General features: G+C 32.7%; 1 protein-coding gene across 11 annotated transcripts in view; it reads left to right on the plus strand.

The window, feature by feature from the left end:
• CSMD3 (CUB and Sushi multiple domains 3) overlaps positions 1 to 17,367 on the plus strand; it is a 1,279,316-nt gene that overhangs the window by 1,164,152 nt on the left and 97,797 nt on the right. For all 11 annotated transcript variants that reach the window (XM_002759280.8, XM_017965625.4, XM_035276379.3 and 8 more), the window contains 2 exons: positions 11,818 to 11,898; positions 13,288 to 13,401. In XM_002759280.8, coding sequence (XP_002759326.1) covers positions 11,818 to 11,898; positions 13,288 to 13,401 — 195 coding nt within the window. The remainder of the gene's footprint in view (positions 1 to 11,817; positions 11,899 to 13,287; positions 13,402 to 17,367) is intronic.

Here is a 17,367-nt window from a genome sequence, read left to right on the forward strand (position 1 = left end):
TCTTGATGATTGGAACTCATGGTGATCACTGTCATTAACTCTATGATTACACTTACTCTTCTTACTAAAATTTGAAAACTTAATTACAATATGGTGTATTGTTTTATAGGCCTTATGAGCTTATTAATAGTGAGTGTTTTTTGAGGATATATGTTTCTTGTTCTTATCTCTTTTATATTTTATCATTGGCTGATTGTATTTTAGTCTTACAGTGTGTGTTCAGACTCTTTAAAAAGTTGTTTGCATTTATTCGAGCTGTATTAGAATCAACTTTTAAAAGGATAATTTTTAGAATTATGAATGTGTAATTCTGAATTATATCCTCCTTAACAAAAACAAAACGATCTGCCAGTTAATACTAATTTGAGCTATAGGCTCAATGTCAAAATGAGATCCCACAATAGTAAAAAGTTGGTCAAATTATTTGGCATTTTTGATGAACCAACCAAGTATATAATTCATTATAAGCTTAACACTTATTTTAAGCTGACTGAGTATAGCTAATCTTAGAATGGTTTACTCCCTCACCAAGTTTTCTTTATATCCTCTTACTAATTTGGTAACTACTTCTGATATCTTTTGCCTTATAATTCAAAAGTGGCTTCTCAAGACTTGTATATTTATTTTATGAAGCTGAGAGTTCAGTATTTTTGTGTATTTTCTAAGATCACATTGATAATTTAAGTTTTATTTATTAATATATTTTAATATGCTTGAAAAGAGAAGGGAAACGATAGTTTTTTCTCTCTAACCTAACTTCCTTTATGAGATCCATGCAGCCATCTGTCTTTTACAAAACATCACCTTCATAAAGCCTTTTATGATCAAAAATAACATTCATAAAAAAGCTTTGCAAAATGAAAGTTCCCTGCAATGAAAAAATAGGACAAGCGTAAATGTTGAGGCACTTTACCTCAGATAAAATATTTTTTTCTCATTTTAGGAAATAATTTTTCTCTCTTTGTGTTGCCATAACTATGATTTCCTAAAGTAAGAACAGAATTTTCTTGATATCTGCTGTAGAGTCAAGATGAGATTGGTTTATAATTAATATTTAGTCCTAATCAATGACCCCCTAAAACATGTTACCCAAAATAAATTTTAACTACATGTTCTTTTTGCAGTGACTTTGTATAATCATCACTATCTTAGTGGTAGCTTCCATTTATTAAACATTCAATATGCCGAGCACTGTGTTAGGTGCTTTCCGTGTATTATTGATAATTTTCATAGTAACCCTAGTAAGCACTATCATCTTCATTTTAATAATGAACAAACTGAGTAAAAAACCAGATAACCCAGAGAACTAATAAGTAGAAGGGCTGGCTAGAATACAAAATACATCTGTCTGACTGCAAAGAATGATCTCTTTTTGAAAAATCAAAACAACAACAGCTAAAATTTATTGTATTCTTAAGTGCCAGCCAATGTTCTAAGCTGATATCATCTCATTAATAGATTATATTAAATGTTATGTAAACCTAATTGTCGTTTAAAATTTAGTCAAAGTGATTCTCCTTTTTAGCAATACGATGGGTCATCTCATTTTCTCAAATACACCTCCTACTTGGAGCTTTAAGCTTCTTATTGTTTTATTTCCCTAAAACCTACAAAGTAGTAACAGTACATTGGTAGATTTATCACAACTCAGTGTACTCTTCATAATTTCTAATATCTGCTATGGTCACTGTGCCAAGAAAAAAAGTTTTATTGAGGTGTGACTTATGTCAATCAAAATAACCAGGAGACTAGAGTATAGCCAAAATATATATTTACTAATTTAATACAGAAGTTATTTTATGGTGTTTAAGTCAATTATCCAGAACACGTGACTGTCTATTATCAATGTATTAGGAAAACTCACTTTGTATGTGGAAGATTTTCTTAGCACAATATGATTTAATATTTGTATTTTCCATTATTTTCTGTTATGAGCACATTTTCTGTTAAAGAATGAGTTGATTACATAATGAATGACTCATTATTTTTAAGAAATGTGTTTGAAAGGCCTATAATGTGTTTCAGGTCATCTTTTATGGTTATGTTACTTTTACAATAAATGCTGTATTTGGAAACAAGTATATTTAACTTCACAAAGTCTCATCCTAAAAGAGACTGTTGCAGATGTAAGGACAGGCTTTATATAAAGCATAAATCACGATTGCCTTTAACTGTGTGACCTCTTTGCCTCACATGACCTAAAGACCTGACCTCCTTTCATATTTTAATAACTAGAGCACAGAACCCATAAAGGGTTTTACTATTTGATGTCCAGAGAGCATGGGGGGTATGGACATCGTGTCGTGTGTGTGTGTGTGTGTGTGTGTGTGTGTGTGTAAAATAAAGTGATGGAGCTAAAAACCAAACTGCTAGAATTGTTATGGGGAAAAGAAAATATCATTTACTATTACGTAATTTACTTAAAAAACTAATTAATTATTACTTAAATGACCAAAGAATCATGATTTTCTTCTTGATTGGATGCTGTCAGAAAATTGGAGGAGTTTTATGATTGTATATCTTAATACTTTTTTCCTAGAAGGTGGAGGGAATGGAATATTCCTATACAATAAGTGTGGAAATACTCTTCATAAATTTTAGCTGAGATGGAAGGCTCTTTGTCATTTTGATGATTATGACCATGGAAAGGTCTTATTTCTGTCTTGTTTTAACAAGGTCAAAAAATTACCTTGTCTAATGTTAGTTTTTAGTAAAATTGTGTAACAGAAGAAAATGACCTATTAATTAGAGCCAGGTCTGTATGCTAGGGAACTCAACAACATAGAGAAGAGGCCTTTGGCACATTATTTTTCAGATTTTTAATGGGATCAGCACTAAGGTAGGATACCTTAAATTTAGCTGTCTGCCTATGGAAAAGACAATTCATGCAACTAGATATTGAAATATTCTTACAAGAATCCAGGAGATATCCCAACAGTTTTGTTTCCCAATAATTTTTGTTATTTTTTCCCTAGGGAAATAACAGGAGTCACTTCTTGTTTATCCTATTAGTCCATTCTCATCCTGCTATAAAGAACTGCCCAAGAGTTGGTAATTTATAAACCAAAGAGGTTTAACTGACCCACAGTTTTGCATGGCTGGGAAGGTCTCAGGAAACTTACAGTCACAGCAGAAGGGGAAGGACGCACATCTTAAATGGTGGCAGGAGAGACAGAGTGTGTCTAAAGGAGGAACTGTCAAACACCATCAGATCCCATCACAACTCACTCACTATCATGAGAACAGTATGGGGAAAACCATCCCCATGATCCAATCACTTTCCACTAGGTCCCTCCCTCAACACTTGGGGCTTATGAGGATTAAGATTTGAGGTAAGATTTGGTTGAGACACAGAGCCAAACCATATCATTGATTCATTTTGATTTCTTATGATAGAAACTTTTTCTCATTTCTAAATCCAAATAAGCATTTGCTCTTGATTTCTAATATTCTTCCTTATGGAGGCAGAGAAACAGACTGATTATAAAATATTAGTGGTGTGGAAGTGGTATTTGTAAAGTAATTTAAACCCTGCTGGAACATACTTCTATGGTTCATCTCAACTCACTGGCAGGTTTGCTGGAAAATGGAAAAAATAAAACGAATTTACTCTTTTCTTCTCTTCATTAAAACTAAGGTAGCATTAATTTCAATACACTTAGTACTGCTTCAGGTGAAATGGCTTAGGCTTATTTTAGATAACTTTAAAAATAACACTGCTCAAACTCCGTAACAGAAGATATGATTATCAATGATTTTTCTCCCCCAAATCTTCCTCAAATCATGAGATTATCATACTTGAACTAATCTGGAACAGCACTGAAGTACACTGGGGCTTATATAGAACTTAGAGTTTATAAGGGAACATACAACATTATTTCTGTTCTCTGTAAGGAATACTGTGTCTTTACTTGGCAGAAAGTTTATGTGCTTGTGCTTTTTTTGTTTTGGAGAAGGAATGGCAATTTGCCAGTGTTTGGTTTTTTATTTTTTGAAGAAGCCTTTAATAGTGCATTGAATAGAAGTAGATACATGCAGCATTCTTTTCTGGAATTGGGTTGGCTGTTTCATTGCAAACAAAATAGGAAATTAAAAATAACAAAACACTATTGCCAGAATCAAATCTTAAACCAATTTCAAGAAGCATATTTGTTGACTGAGGAACCAGGTATCTATGCACATTTGAACAAAAACAGAGAACTATTTAAATAATAGCCTTCCACAGAAGATACTGACATGTGGAATACGATGCTCTCATGTAGTTGTTACTGGTTGTTAGATAATAAATGGTGTTTAAAAGTTGGTGGAGCATGTCAGATAAAATTACTCTTCTAAAGAAAACACATATTTAGTTTAAATGTGTATTTTTAAAGTGCAAATATCTATTTTGTACAGCGTTTCTGTTAATGGCCATGGCTTCAAACTGTTTGTAAATGGAACAATCCATGAATGAAAACCATGGACTAAAATATATGCACATATGATTTAAAATTTACATGACATAATTTATATGATTTCATCATTTCAGTTCCACCAGTAACTGAATGTGTAACTTTGTCTATCTCATTTCACTTATTTAGGTCATCTTCCTACCACTCCCTAAAGAGTTTAGGAGAAATGATTTCTAGGATAATTTCCAGTTTGTATATGATTTTTAACCTGTACAATATTGGATATATTTTTACCAGACCTGTTTATTTTCTTTCAGAGTGACCAAAGCATATATTTTATACAGAATGAGATACTTTCTTAAGTTGATTTGTTATCAATTAGTGTTTCTTAAGTGATTTCCAGAGCACTGTGCTAATAGTTTTGAGAACACAGACACTTATATATTATATAGGATGATAAAAACATGTTGCTAAACTTAGAGATTTCATATTACAATATAACATCAATATAAAACAAGTATATCCAGTTTATTTATTTATTTATCGAGACAGAGTCTCACTCTGTCACTCAAGCTGGAGTGCAGTTGCACAATCTCAGCTCACCACAAACTCTGCCTCCTGGGTTCAAGTGATTCTCCTGCCTCAGCCTCCCAAGTAGCTGTGATTACAGGCTTATACCATGGCTAATTTTTGTAATTTTAGTAGAGATGGGGTTTCATCATGTTGGCCAGGCTGGTCTCAAATTTCTTACTACAGGTAATCTACCCTCACTCAGCATCCCACAGTGCTGGGATTACAGGTGTGAGCTACTGTGCCTGACCAAGAATATACAATTTAAATCAGAATAGAAACAAGCAAGTGGTTAGATATATTCTGTGAAATCATACGGGTGCTTTGAATGACCCATTGTGAGGAAGGTCATGTCAGATTGAAGTTATATGTGTAGGGAGCACAAACATCACAGCAGAAATGCTGATGCTAATATTTGTCAAACATGTTTAAGGGGGAATACACTCTCCCCCTTAACTGGAAATATGTTCAGTCCTTCTTCTAAGCACTTCACAATATTTTAACTCAATCTTCGCTTCATGTCTGTTGTACAGATGAGATAACTGAAGCAGATTCTTAGCAGTTTGCCTAAGGTTATGGAACCAACAGACCAAGATTTGAACCGTCAGTCTGGTTCCAGAGTAAATATTTGATCAGCCTGCTTTCTGCACAAATATAGTTATTAATACAAACTTGGTGATGTATACTTTTTAATGATGTTGATCTGTTTGATAGAAACATCTTCAGAAAGAGAAGCAGAGCTACACAATACTTAATTCCCCTTTGTTTCTTCAATTACAAAACATCTGTTGCTCACAATCTTTACACCCTTTTCTTTGACCAACAAAAATAACATGCCTCAATTATATTCATAATTCTATAATTGCCAAATCCAAATGTCCTTTATAAATAAGAAGTGAAAGTTAAGAAAAGCAGAAAACCTGAATGTTTATGTTATTTGTGAACATCAAATATCTTGAAGAAATGGAATCCCAATTTGATATCATAGTGGTTTGTTCTTATTGAAAGATAAGCTTAAAATGTGCCCTACAGTATTTCAAGTGCTTTGTATTTGTAAACCCATTTGATTCTCATAACTGCCCTTTGAGATGGCATAAAGTTATTACTATTATTATTTTACAAATGAGAAAAGCAAGGCAGAATGATAAGTAACTTGCCCAAGTTTTCCCAGTTTGTCAGTGTTCAAAACAAGATTTGAACCCCAAAAGCCAAAGATTCTAAACTATGTCCATATCAATACCATAAGAGTGGGTTACATATTATATATATATAATATGTATATATGTATATATACATATATATACTCATTCATACACTTGCATATATATAATATATATATACACTAATTCAGCATTCATTCTTTCATTTCTCTAGCATTAGGTCATTCAGCAAATATTTATTGAATGCCGTTATGTGCTGAACTCTGGATTATGCCCTAAAGAGTTAGCAGTTAAAAAGAAAAGTGAAAGTGACTGCTTTTATGGAGCTTACATTCTAGTATATGAAAAAAGATAATAAACAAATGTAAAAAAATAGATAGTAAACAAATGCGTAATTCTTACAGGTTGTGAAAATTGCCAGACTGTGAAACAAAGTTTACTGCAAAGGATCAACTTTAGGTAGCGTTATTAGTGAAGACATCTCTATTTTAGTCATGTTCAGACAAAGTTATAAAAGAGCTAGGAAGATACATTTCAAGAAAATAAAAGACAGACAAAGGTAAAGTTATATAGAGCATAAAGTTTTAGATATATTATCAAATATTAAGCTCTCAACCACTTGAGAGCTCTGTTGATTCAGTAATGAAAAAGACTACAGTAAGTGTTAGGTTGTAGACAGGCTTGATTTTTTTTAAAATTTATTATTAAAAATGAAGAGATTTTAACATTTTTTAAGAAGTGAGAATGACATGATAGATGGGTGATATGCCACATATTAGTGGTGTTTGAATTTTAAGTAAAGGAGATAAACTATTTTTGTTTATTTGAAGCTAAAAATATAAGCTGATTAATAGGCAGAGATGAAGTTAATTAGACAAAGTTACAAACTCTTGACAGTCATAATCAAGACTTTTAATTTTGTGTGTAAGTCATTTGGGGACACTATGATGTTTTGTAGAATCTGTCAGCAATTCTTTATTTAACACAACACTGCAATATAGACTCTGACTCTTGCTATCCACTCCTGTCCTCTTCCAATTGTGTGTGTGCTTTTTGAAATAATTCCAACTGTAGCAAGAATGATCTTTTAAAGGATAAATCTGACCACATTCCTCTTCAACTTAAATCTCTTTAAAGGTCTGCCATTGGTCTCAGCTTAAAATAAATGAAATCCTGAGTATGACTTATACAATCCTGTCTGATTTAGCCCCAGAATTTTGTTGTTTTCCATCCGTCCTCTCTCTCTCCAAGGCTATCATTTCTCTCCAGAAAACACACACACACAGACACACACACACACACAGACACACACACACACCTTGCTTCAACTAGTTAATTTCTACTAATTAATTAATATTGTTCTCATCAACTATTAGCTTGTGTAGAGCAGGCTTCTGTCTGCTTTGCTCACCTTTGCATTCCCAGCACCTATTATGGTTTCTGGCATGGGCTTATCATAGGAGCTCAATAATAACTTATTTAATAAACAACTAAATTAATTGTGTTAGGTATTGTTGGAAATGCTAATACAATACAATATACATAAGCTATACGTGGAACATGAACCAATACATAAAACAATTCAACACAATAAAACACTAAATACTGAATAATATGGTGACAATTTCTAGGCTAGCAAGGTTGCCAAAAACGAAGGTGTGGGGCAGGAAATGAACATTGCAAATACAAAGGTCCCAGGAAATTTCAGCTGGATAGAGCAGACATCTTGTATAAGAAATTGGTGAGAATTAAGGTAATGATCTTGCTTTATCTAATATGATAAATTCAATCTGTAGGCCACAAAATCCACTTTAAATTGATAATAGGGAAACGACAGCAACGAAATGATATTTCAAAGACATTTTGTCTTAATTTTATACTGGAACTTGGTTCAAATCCTGGATTTGTGAATTGGGCAAATAATTCAAACATTATGACATTTTAGTTTCTCTTTTGATAACATGAGTGTGTGTATATATATATATATATATATATTTTGATGTAGCGTTTTAATGATTAATAAAATAGGTATATAAAGGACTTTTCAAAGTCCTTTGTACACAGTGGATTCCAGGTAAATACTGCCTTGATTCTCTTCCAACATTTCACTGGATGTAAGAAGGGTTGTACTAGGGAGACACTGAAGATAAGGAACATACTATAGGCCAACTTAATAACACAGGTGTATTAGTTTCCTAGGGCTGCTGAAACAAAGTATCACAAACTGGTGGCTAAACCAACAGAACTTTATTCTTTCTCACAGTTCTGAAGTATAGAAGTCTGAAATCAGCACATGCTCTCCCTGAAAGCTTTAGGTGAGGATCCTTCCTTGCCTCATCCTGGCTTCTGGTAGTAGTCAGCAATCTTTGGCATTCCTTAGCTTATAGATGAATCACTACAGTGTGTGCCTTCATCATCATGTGGCCATCTTCCTCGTGTGTCCGTCTCTGTGTCTCTTTTCTTTTTATAAGGAAACTAGTCACACGGAATTAAGGGTACTACCTAATTCAATATAACGTTAACTAATTACTACTGCAACAATCATATTTCAAATAACATTTTTAGGTACCAGGAAAGGCGTGAATTTTAGGTGAAACTATTTAACCCAGTACAGCAGGTATGAAATGGCAGGAATCCAGACTGAGATGCTGGCAGCAAGATTGGAGAGACATTGAACAAATCATAGAGTTATGTTAAAGAACATACTAGTAGAGACTGATGAAGATTGAAAACAGAATTGTTGCAAGCTGCTTATGATTTAACCTTTTGTTGTGCCTGGTCTTCAAAAGTCAAAAGAGAAACAGATGAAAAGAGTTTTTTTTTTTTTTTTTTTCATTATTCCTTTCTCTTTTACTTTTTATTCAAAATTACATTGTTCCACCCTGAAAAGCATTTTAGCCAATCTTGCCCATATTTTAATGTTTAGCATCCTCCGACACTTAATTGTTTCTACTTCATCCTCACTGGCAATTTTAAAGTTGGGAGTCATCTTAGGGAAGACTGTTGAGAGGCTGTTTCCCCCTGAAGAAACCTGCATCATGTCAGTTATTAGCAAATGTTAGTTGAATTATAAGTTTAGTGAGAAGAGCTAATTGCTGGACAGTGAAAAAGGTGGATAAACAAATAGCCTCTTAAAGTCTATATAGGGACCCAATGAACGAACATGCGAAAAAATGGAAAATAACACATTTTGAACAAGTCATGTTTACACGAGCCGCAAAAAGTGTTCTGTAATTAGGAAATAACTGTGAGGGGTGGAAAAGAGATGTTTAGCCTCGTGACATAGAATTGGGAATTGATACACAAAGTCAGAATTGTAGCCAAAAGAATCAGTGAAATCACTTAGGTAAGAATGTAGAAAGCGCACTTAAAGAAAAGTTTGTTCAGAATTCAAATTTATAGAATTGATAAAAATAGGGTTGTTCTTATTGAAGTAGAGTTGGAAGGCAAGGACATTACATCTCAGACCTTCTGTGGCTTCACAGTGATCCCTTAGCTTATAGAATACATTTTATAAAATGGACAGTGATAGGAAGGAACAGAGAATAAGACATTAGCTCACAGTACCCACATAGTCTTGGAAAAATAACATAATATCTCTGAGCGTTACAGTCTTCTTTAGTAAAACTTTACAATCTTTGGTCTTTTAAATCCTGCAACTGAGTTATCTAGGTCATTCTCAGCATATTCCACAGATGACAATAGTCATAGGTTCCACATCAAAAAAAAAAGGCGGGGGAGGGGGTTCTTATTTAAAATAATAAAACAATTTAGGATTAGCATGAAGATTAAAATAACTTCCCAGGGAAGCACAAGTGAAATAATACAGATATGAGCATCTCTAGATCGCTCTAGTTTCTGAGTTGATCTCTATTCTATGGAAGATTTTAGACAAAATCTTCTCTAAGGCATAGACTCAGAAAGATTTCCGTATATAGGGCTCCCCCTATCTTCTCCCTTTTCTCTTACAGTTTTGGGATTTCTTACAATTACTTTTTACCTTTATCACTGTAACCCCTTTAAAGTATAAGTTCAGGAAAACAATGTTCAAAGTTTTCAATTACTATCCACTAAGCATTTTATCAAAAATCCGGGTTATGTTTTCTGCTCTGGGCTTCTTTCCCAGCAAGTCTTTCTTTTCTAGTAGTAACCCTTCTGTACAGTGGTGTTTTACTTGCAAATTAACATCCATGCACAGCAAGTGCTTGATAAGCAGGTTAAGCTACTGGAACGAAGATGTTTTAAGTGACAGATAACAATTTGCAGAAGAATATTAAAATACATTTTTCATGTTTTATAACTCTATAGCTACATTTTGAAAATTTTTTCTTTTATCTGTGTCCTTAGTAACCTGAATGTTTATTAGCCAAATTCTCTTATAAATAGCTTTCTATTAGATGATGATGAATCAATGACTTTAGGCCTTTCCCAAGTTTTTGTTTAAGTTTTCTCCTCCATCTGAAATGGTCCTCTGACCATAATTACCCTTTAGAACTGGAAAAATTTTACTTCTTTAAAATACATCATATTCATTTCCTCTTATAGGAGGCTTCCTGACCTATTCTAGCTGATGTCATAATATTTTTTTTGCAATAGGAGCAATGTTGAATGGGCTTTGAAATTAGAGAATATACAATTCAGTTTTTGGCTATGTTCTGTACTAATTGCATGGTATTGTATAAGTTACTGTGTCTTTTGAGTCTCATTCTATGTATTGGCACATTGAGTACACTGAGAACTTCTAAGTTTAAGTAGCAAAAATAGACATATAAAACAATTTGCCTCAGATGTTATAATAGTATAAAACATGTTTCCTGAATGAATATAAGTATAGTACATTTTTAAAAGACTTTAAGAGAAAAAAGATTTCAATCAACAAATGATTTTGTTGTAGATTTTAGATATCATTTAGGGGTAGCAGGCTGATGCTTGGATTCACAGAGAATTTGTCATGGTGGCCTTTCAATTATATCAAATGCCAATCTAATCCAATGGCATGACCTGTTCAATTGATATCATAATTAGAAACATAACATTCAACAAACAAATATCTCAATTATATTAAGGTAGCATGGTGAGATAAGGCTCTGGAGCCAGACTACCTAGTTTCAACCCTCAGTTCTGTCACATTATCACTGTGTGATTTTGGCAAATTCTTAACTCCCTTTAACAGTTTTCTTTTTAAAATTATGGCAACAATTACAGAAATAGTTACATAAATTAAATAATAAAATATTTTTTTCTGAGAATTGAGTTTAGTATTTATAATACTGCCTGGAATCAAGTAAGCACTGAGTATTGGTTTGCAATTATCGCTGTATGCCATGCACTTTGCTAAGTGCAGGGGATTCAGTGATGAGTATTGGGAAAGACAGGCATTGAGCGAGTAAACAAATGTGAATACCTAATTCCAGATCATGCAAAGGAGGTAAAAAAACAAGATGCTTTGAACCACATAATAATAAAGACTAGAATAAGGATAAGAAACAAGGAATAAAAAGATAAGCATTGTTACCATGGTAAAAAATTTTGTAATGGTGTAGTACATTTAAAAAAATAAACACATAATTGAAACTTCATAAATGATGTAATTTGTTTTTATTATTTTTAAACAACCTTCAATAATTTTCTTGTTTGCATATGTGAATACATGTAACTGTACAGAAAAGGAATAAACGCATTGTTTATTTTTGTAGCCTATCAGCTAAGGGTGTGCCAACCTCCACCACCTGTACCCAATGCTGAAATTTTGACGGAAGATGATGAATTTGAAATAGGTAAAGCCTGTTAAATTATTTTCAAAGAAAACATACTGCTGGCAGAACAATTTACTTAAAAAGGAGCCAAAATAAAGAATGTTAGAAACCTGTCTTGAGACCCCCATTCCCTGTGTTGATAGAAATTTATTCAGAGTTTCTAAGAAGGAAGAGGAGTGAAAAGAGGAAAGGGAATATTAGACAGGAAAAAGTAATTTTCCTTTTCTAGAATGTACAATTAGAAAAAGTGTCAAAATTTGAAACCTTCAACTGTATTGTGGTGGTTCCTTCTAAACCATTATTTTGCTGCCTTCTGACACTATAATTCTAACCTCTGTTCTTTGAATTCAGGACTATGCCTGACTTGGCAGAATGAATGAGTTGTAGGGCATATTAGAAGACTATTTGATTTCCATATTTTGGAAAATGCTTAGTCAATTCTGCTCAATTTAATACTAAAGGTGCTTTAAAACTGAGTTGGAGGCCGGGCGCGGTGGCTCAAGCCTGTAATCCCAGCACTTCGGGAGGCCAAGGCGGGTGGATCACGAGGTCAAGAGATCGAGACCATCCTGGTCAACATGGTGAAACCCCGTCTCTACTAAAAATACAAAAAATTAGCTGGGCATGGTGGCGCGTGCCTGCAATCCCAACTACTCGGAAGGCTGAGGCAGGAGAATTGCCTGAACCCAGGAGGCGGAGGTTGCGGTGAGCCGAGATCACGCCATTGCACTCCAGCCTGGGTAACAAGAGTGAAACTCCGTCTCAAAAAAAAAAAAAAAAAAAAAAAACTAGGTTGGAAATACAACCCAAATGAATAATGCCACACAGTTAGAAAAAAATGATATAAGAAGATATCTTAATGTTCCATAATAAACTTTTATTATTAATTATTATTATATTGATTTTGGTTAAGACACATATAGAAACTAACAGTAACTGATGTAACTTTAATTTTAATAGAAAAATAAATAAACAGAAAAGCCTTCTAACTAGTTGCTATATTTTTATTTAATATCTCACCTATATCAACTAAATTATTTCTTTGTGATTATTGCTTATATCCAGCTGGTATGCACCAGAACAGAGAGACTGGCAGTTCACTTTTGCCTTCAGTTCTGATGGGTCAATGTCTATTATCTTGCTGTTTTTTTTTCCCAATATTGTGAATGTAACTCTGACTTATACCTAATACGTATGTAATACCTATATAACTCCTATTTGTACCTAATATATACCTATAACTCCTACTGATTTTTTAATATTTTGAATATAACTCCTACTTATACCTAATAACATTTTTATGGTGATCGAAAATGACTAAAGGAGAAAATATTCTCTTATAATTGAAATATTTTATTGTCATCATCATCTTGTTACTTACATGAAGCCTACCCTCTGTTTTTTTAATAGGTGATATTATTAGGTATCAGTGTCTTCCAGGATTTACTTTAGTTGGTAATGCAATTCTGACATGCAGATTAGGAGAACGACTGCAGATGGATGGAGCACCTCCAGTTTGTCAAGGTATTCATTCTTATGAATGAATTCATTCTTATTATTTATTTCTTAAATATTTGCTTTATGTTTAACTTAATACAGGTAAGATTGAGAAAAATCTATTCATATAAATATAAAATATTTAACTGGAAACAATGCTATAAGTTATATAACTCATATGTGGTATTTCACTTAGAAATAGTCCACTCTTTATCAGATTTAACTTTAAACATCTTTTATTCTTCCAAGGTTAAATTATTCTGGTCTAGCATGAAGTCAGTTCAACTTACTGAAATTATTTTGATTGTAGAAATGGGAATGGAGGTGGAGAGAAAGGGAAATCACTTTAAATAAAGGCTTCAATTTTGATTGGTTTTACTTAGAAAGAACTTCTGATCTAAATACTAGACTCATTAAACTTTATTGAATACTTGTTACATGATGAGGATCTGAGGGGAAAAAAACAAATAGACAAGGAGAGTAACAAAAAATAAATTTTAAGTGGCCCTTATTGTGAAAGCATCATGGAAAGGTGATATGGCCGTTGTACAGGTGATAGGCAGTATAGTGGTTGGGGAAAGAGACCAGGAAGCTGTAGATTCATGTAAGTTTTAACTGCTTTTGGGGCAGGGAAAGATTTATGGAAGCATTCTTCCCTGAGTCATGAGATAATGCCAGATGACAATGAGACTTATTTTTTTGAGAGAATTGTGGTCTAAGGGGCAGATGTATATGCAGAGATAGAGAAGTGAAAGACAACAGGACATGGACTTCAAGGAATTCGCTATGTTACAAGAGCAAGACAAAGATAGTCCTTGAATGCTGTGCTAAGCTATCATGTTCAAAAAACATGTATTATTCATTTGTGTAGTCCCTGGGCCCAGAACAGTGCCTAACACACAATAATCATAAATGTTAATTAAGTGGAATACAATTGAGTTTTATTTTATTATTCTTCCTAGCTTTATTTTGGATTGCTTCCTTCTTTGGGATTCGTTCCTGAGAATATTGGAAATCTGTTTCATGTGCTATAACAAGCCTACAATAACTTCTGATTATTATTCTAAACATACTATAATTAAAAGCATTACAAGAAGATAAAAGAATTATAGGAGGCTTTGACGGTAGCAAAAAGAAAAGCAGGAAAGCAGGTTTTGGGGTATAAATCAGAGCCACTGTGAGAATTTCTCATGGTCTTAATGCTATTTGAACATCTCGAAGTTGGTTGGGAATTCTGAAGTCTGTCACTTATATATTCCAGACATTTATATGCCATTTATTTGGCTTTTTCCATCATGTAAGACTACTCTCTAGACCTTTAGGATTATGTAGTTTTCATGTTCACATATTTAGATAAGTGAATAGAGAAGAAAGGGGCTCAACCTTGGAGGGGTTATACATTGGAAAAAAAGTTGGGCAGACACAGGATGTATGAATGAGCAATTACATAAGAGCATTTCGGTATTTCCCCAATATAAACTACATTGTGAGCACTTGAAGGGCAAGCTTCTTGTTTTTAAACCTGAATCCCAATTCAATAATTTTCTTTAAAATTAAAGTAAATGTAACAACTCAGATATTTTACATTTTTTTTTTGTCTAGATGTTGCCAGATATTTCACAACATTTTGTCTCTCAGACTTTCAATGTTTTATTCCCCAAATCAGAGTTTCTTGTAGATTAGTAATTGAACTTACTGTGTCTACTGTGGAGAATACAGAAAAGACAGTAAATGTTTGTCTCCTGATAACACTCCATATACTAGCTAATACAGTCAATAAATCATCCTTTAGAATAAGTTTATGTAGAGTCTCTATATTAATTATTTAACCAGGCATTTAAGCCAAAAAGCTGACTTTATGTTTTTGTTTAATTGAGTTTATTCCACGAGCTTGCTAAACGGTCATTTGTTTGGAATCGGCTAGAATTAATCTACAGTCTTTAGTACATTAAAACATTTTTTGGCTTTTCTTAAAAAAAGAGCAGTATCATATTTGTTCTCTGTTTTTCTCTAGATGCTCTGTAGTTCTCTATGTTCCATTTAAAATGTGAAAAATAATTTCAAATACGGTTTTATGTAAAGAGTTTGTTGTAAATGAAATATAATGGATGCTTACAGTTTTTGGTTTAAAAACATTGGCTCCAACTGAATCTTGGAGACTTTTGGCACTTTAAAATTTCTGGGCATCAATTTTATCCTATGTACAATGGGGATTAAAGGTATACACATTTTTTGAAAGTTGTGATTAGGGAGATAATGTACCAATGGTGTTCAACAGTGCCTAACATATAGTTACAATCGACAAATATTTATTGTTATTCTTGGTGGTTGTCAGACTTGTTGCTATATGTTAGGTAGTGTGAGTATAGGTTAATTTGTGTATTTGTAGTAAAGTATATTGGATCATACCATTTATTTTAATATGTTAATGCCAAATATTTACTATTTTTGTCTTTAACATATATTCCATATCATTTTCAATCTTTATTCAATTTTTATGTATTTTTAATTTTTTGAAAATCAATGTAAGAGTTCTCTTTTTAAATGGAGAATAAATAATCTGATACCATTTATTCATTTTTTTAACTCAAAATTATATTCATGAAGGAAATTTCTAGGTTGAAGTAAAAGAAACTGAAGTAATATCCAAAAAAAAAAAAAAATAGAAAATAGCTCTTAGCTTTAGCTATAGTGTATTTTAAACTCTATTTTATAGTCAGTTTTCAAAAAAACCATGTATTAGTTCTGGCCAGTGTTAGTTTTCAAGAAGTTTTTTCTTTTCAAGTTATTAGCATGTTTATAAAGCAATCATATGCTGCCATAATCCACTATGTTACTTACTCTTTTCTATCTGTATACTTGTTGGAGACTTTATAACTCAAAATATTTAATTGTCCCTACCCTGTACACAATGAATATAGAAGCTCTTCATCTATTCATTATATTCCAGCAACTACATTAGTAGTTTTCAATCCTAATTCAAATAAACATTGAAAAAGAAGAATTCTTCTTAAAGTGCTGCTCTAATTATTTTGAGAAATAGTGCTATTTAACTCCAAAATGAAAGTTAAGGTATAGCAGTTAAATTAGGAAATGGCATGGGATGTATTTCTAATTAATCACATTATCAAAAATTATCTAGCTTACCCATTCCTTCAGTTGCCTAAATGTTCTCAGTAAACCACTCAACCAGTCTAAGTTTAAAACTTGTTAGCGATTATATTCATAAGACATTTTACTATAGCCATTACACTGTTCTGATAATTAGAATGTTCTTCCTTATATTGAATTAAATCTTGTTTGGTGCATTATCAGTTTACTTCTGCACAATGGACCATACTAAATAATTCCAATACTCTTTCCACACCACAGAACTTAAAAAAAGTTTTATCATTTGATTAAATGATAAAATGTCATCATTTGATTAAAAAGGGCTTGATCAACTTAGTCATACTCTCCATTCTAAATCCAAATTTAAGTGAGTGTTCATAATTTTGGTCTGATACATAATGCAATTGATGCCCAAAAACTGAAATTTGCTATATTTTGCAGGCTGTTAGCCCACAATAATATTGTTTTATCAATATATAACAATATGTTTTTTGTTTTGTCAATTACATGTTTTGTCAATATATAACAAATTTTCTGTTTTTATAAGTGTATGTGCATATATATGTAATGTATATACATGTATATGATGTTAAAGCAGAAGTCTTATTATTAAATAAAATGAGTTTGTGCTTTGGGCTACATTTATGGCCTGGAGATAGTGTAAAGAACTGAAAGGCAATTGGTGACTCAGAATTGTGTTAAATCCTCACAGTAAGCATATTTCTGAGATGAGAAAAGACGTTACCTGAAATAAATGCTTCGAGAGAGGGCAGTTTTCTATCTGGCCCCACACACCTGAATGAGTAGAAGGTTTAAGAGAGAGGAAAGTGAGTTAAAAAGTAAGGATAGAAGAGGCAAGACAAAGACATAGATAAGAGAGGC

This window comes from Callithrix jacchus, chromosome 16 (genome assembly GCF_049354715.1).
Source record: "Callithrix jacchus isolate 240 chromosome 16, calJac240_pri, whole genome shotgun sequence".
NCBI classification, from domain to species: domain Eukaryota; kingdom Metazoa; phylum Chordata; class Mammalia; order Primates; family Cebidae; genus Callithrix; species Callithrix jacchus.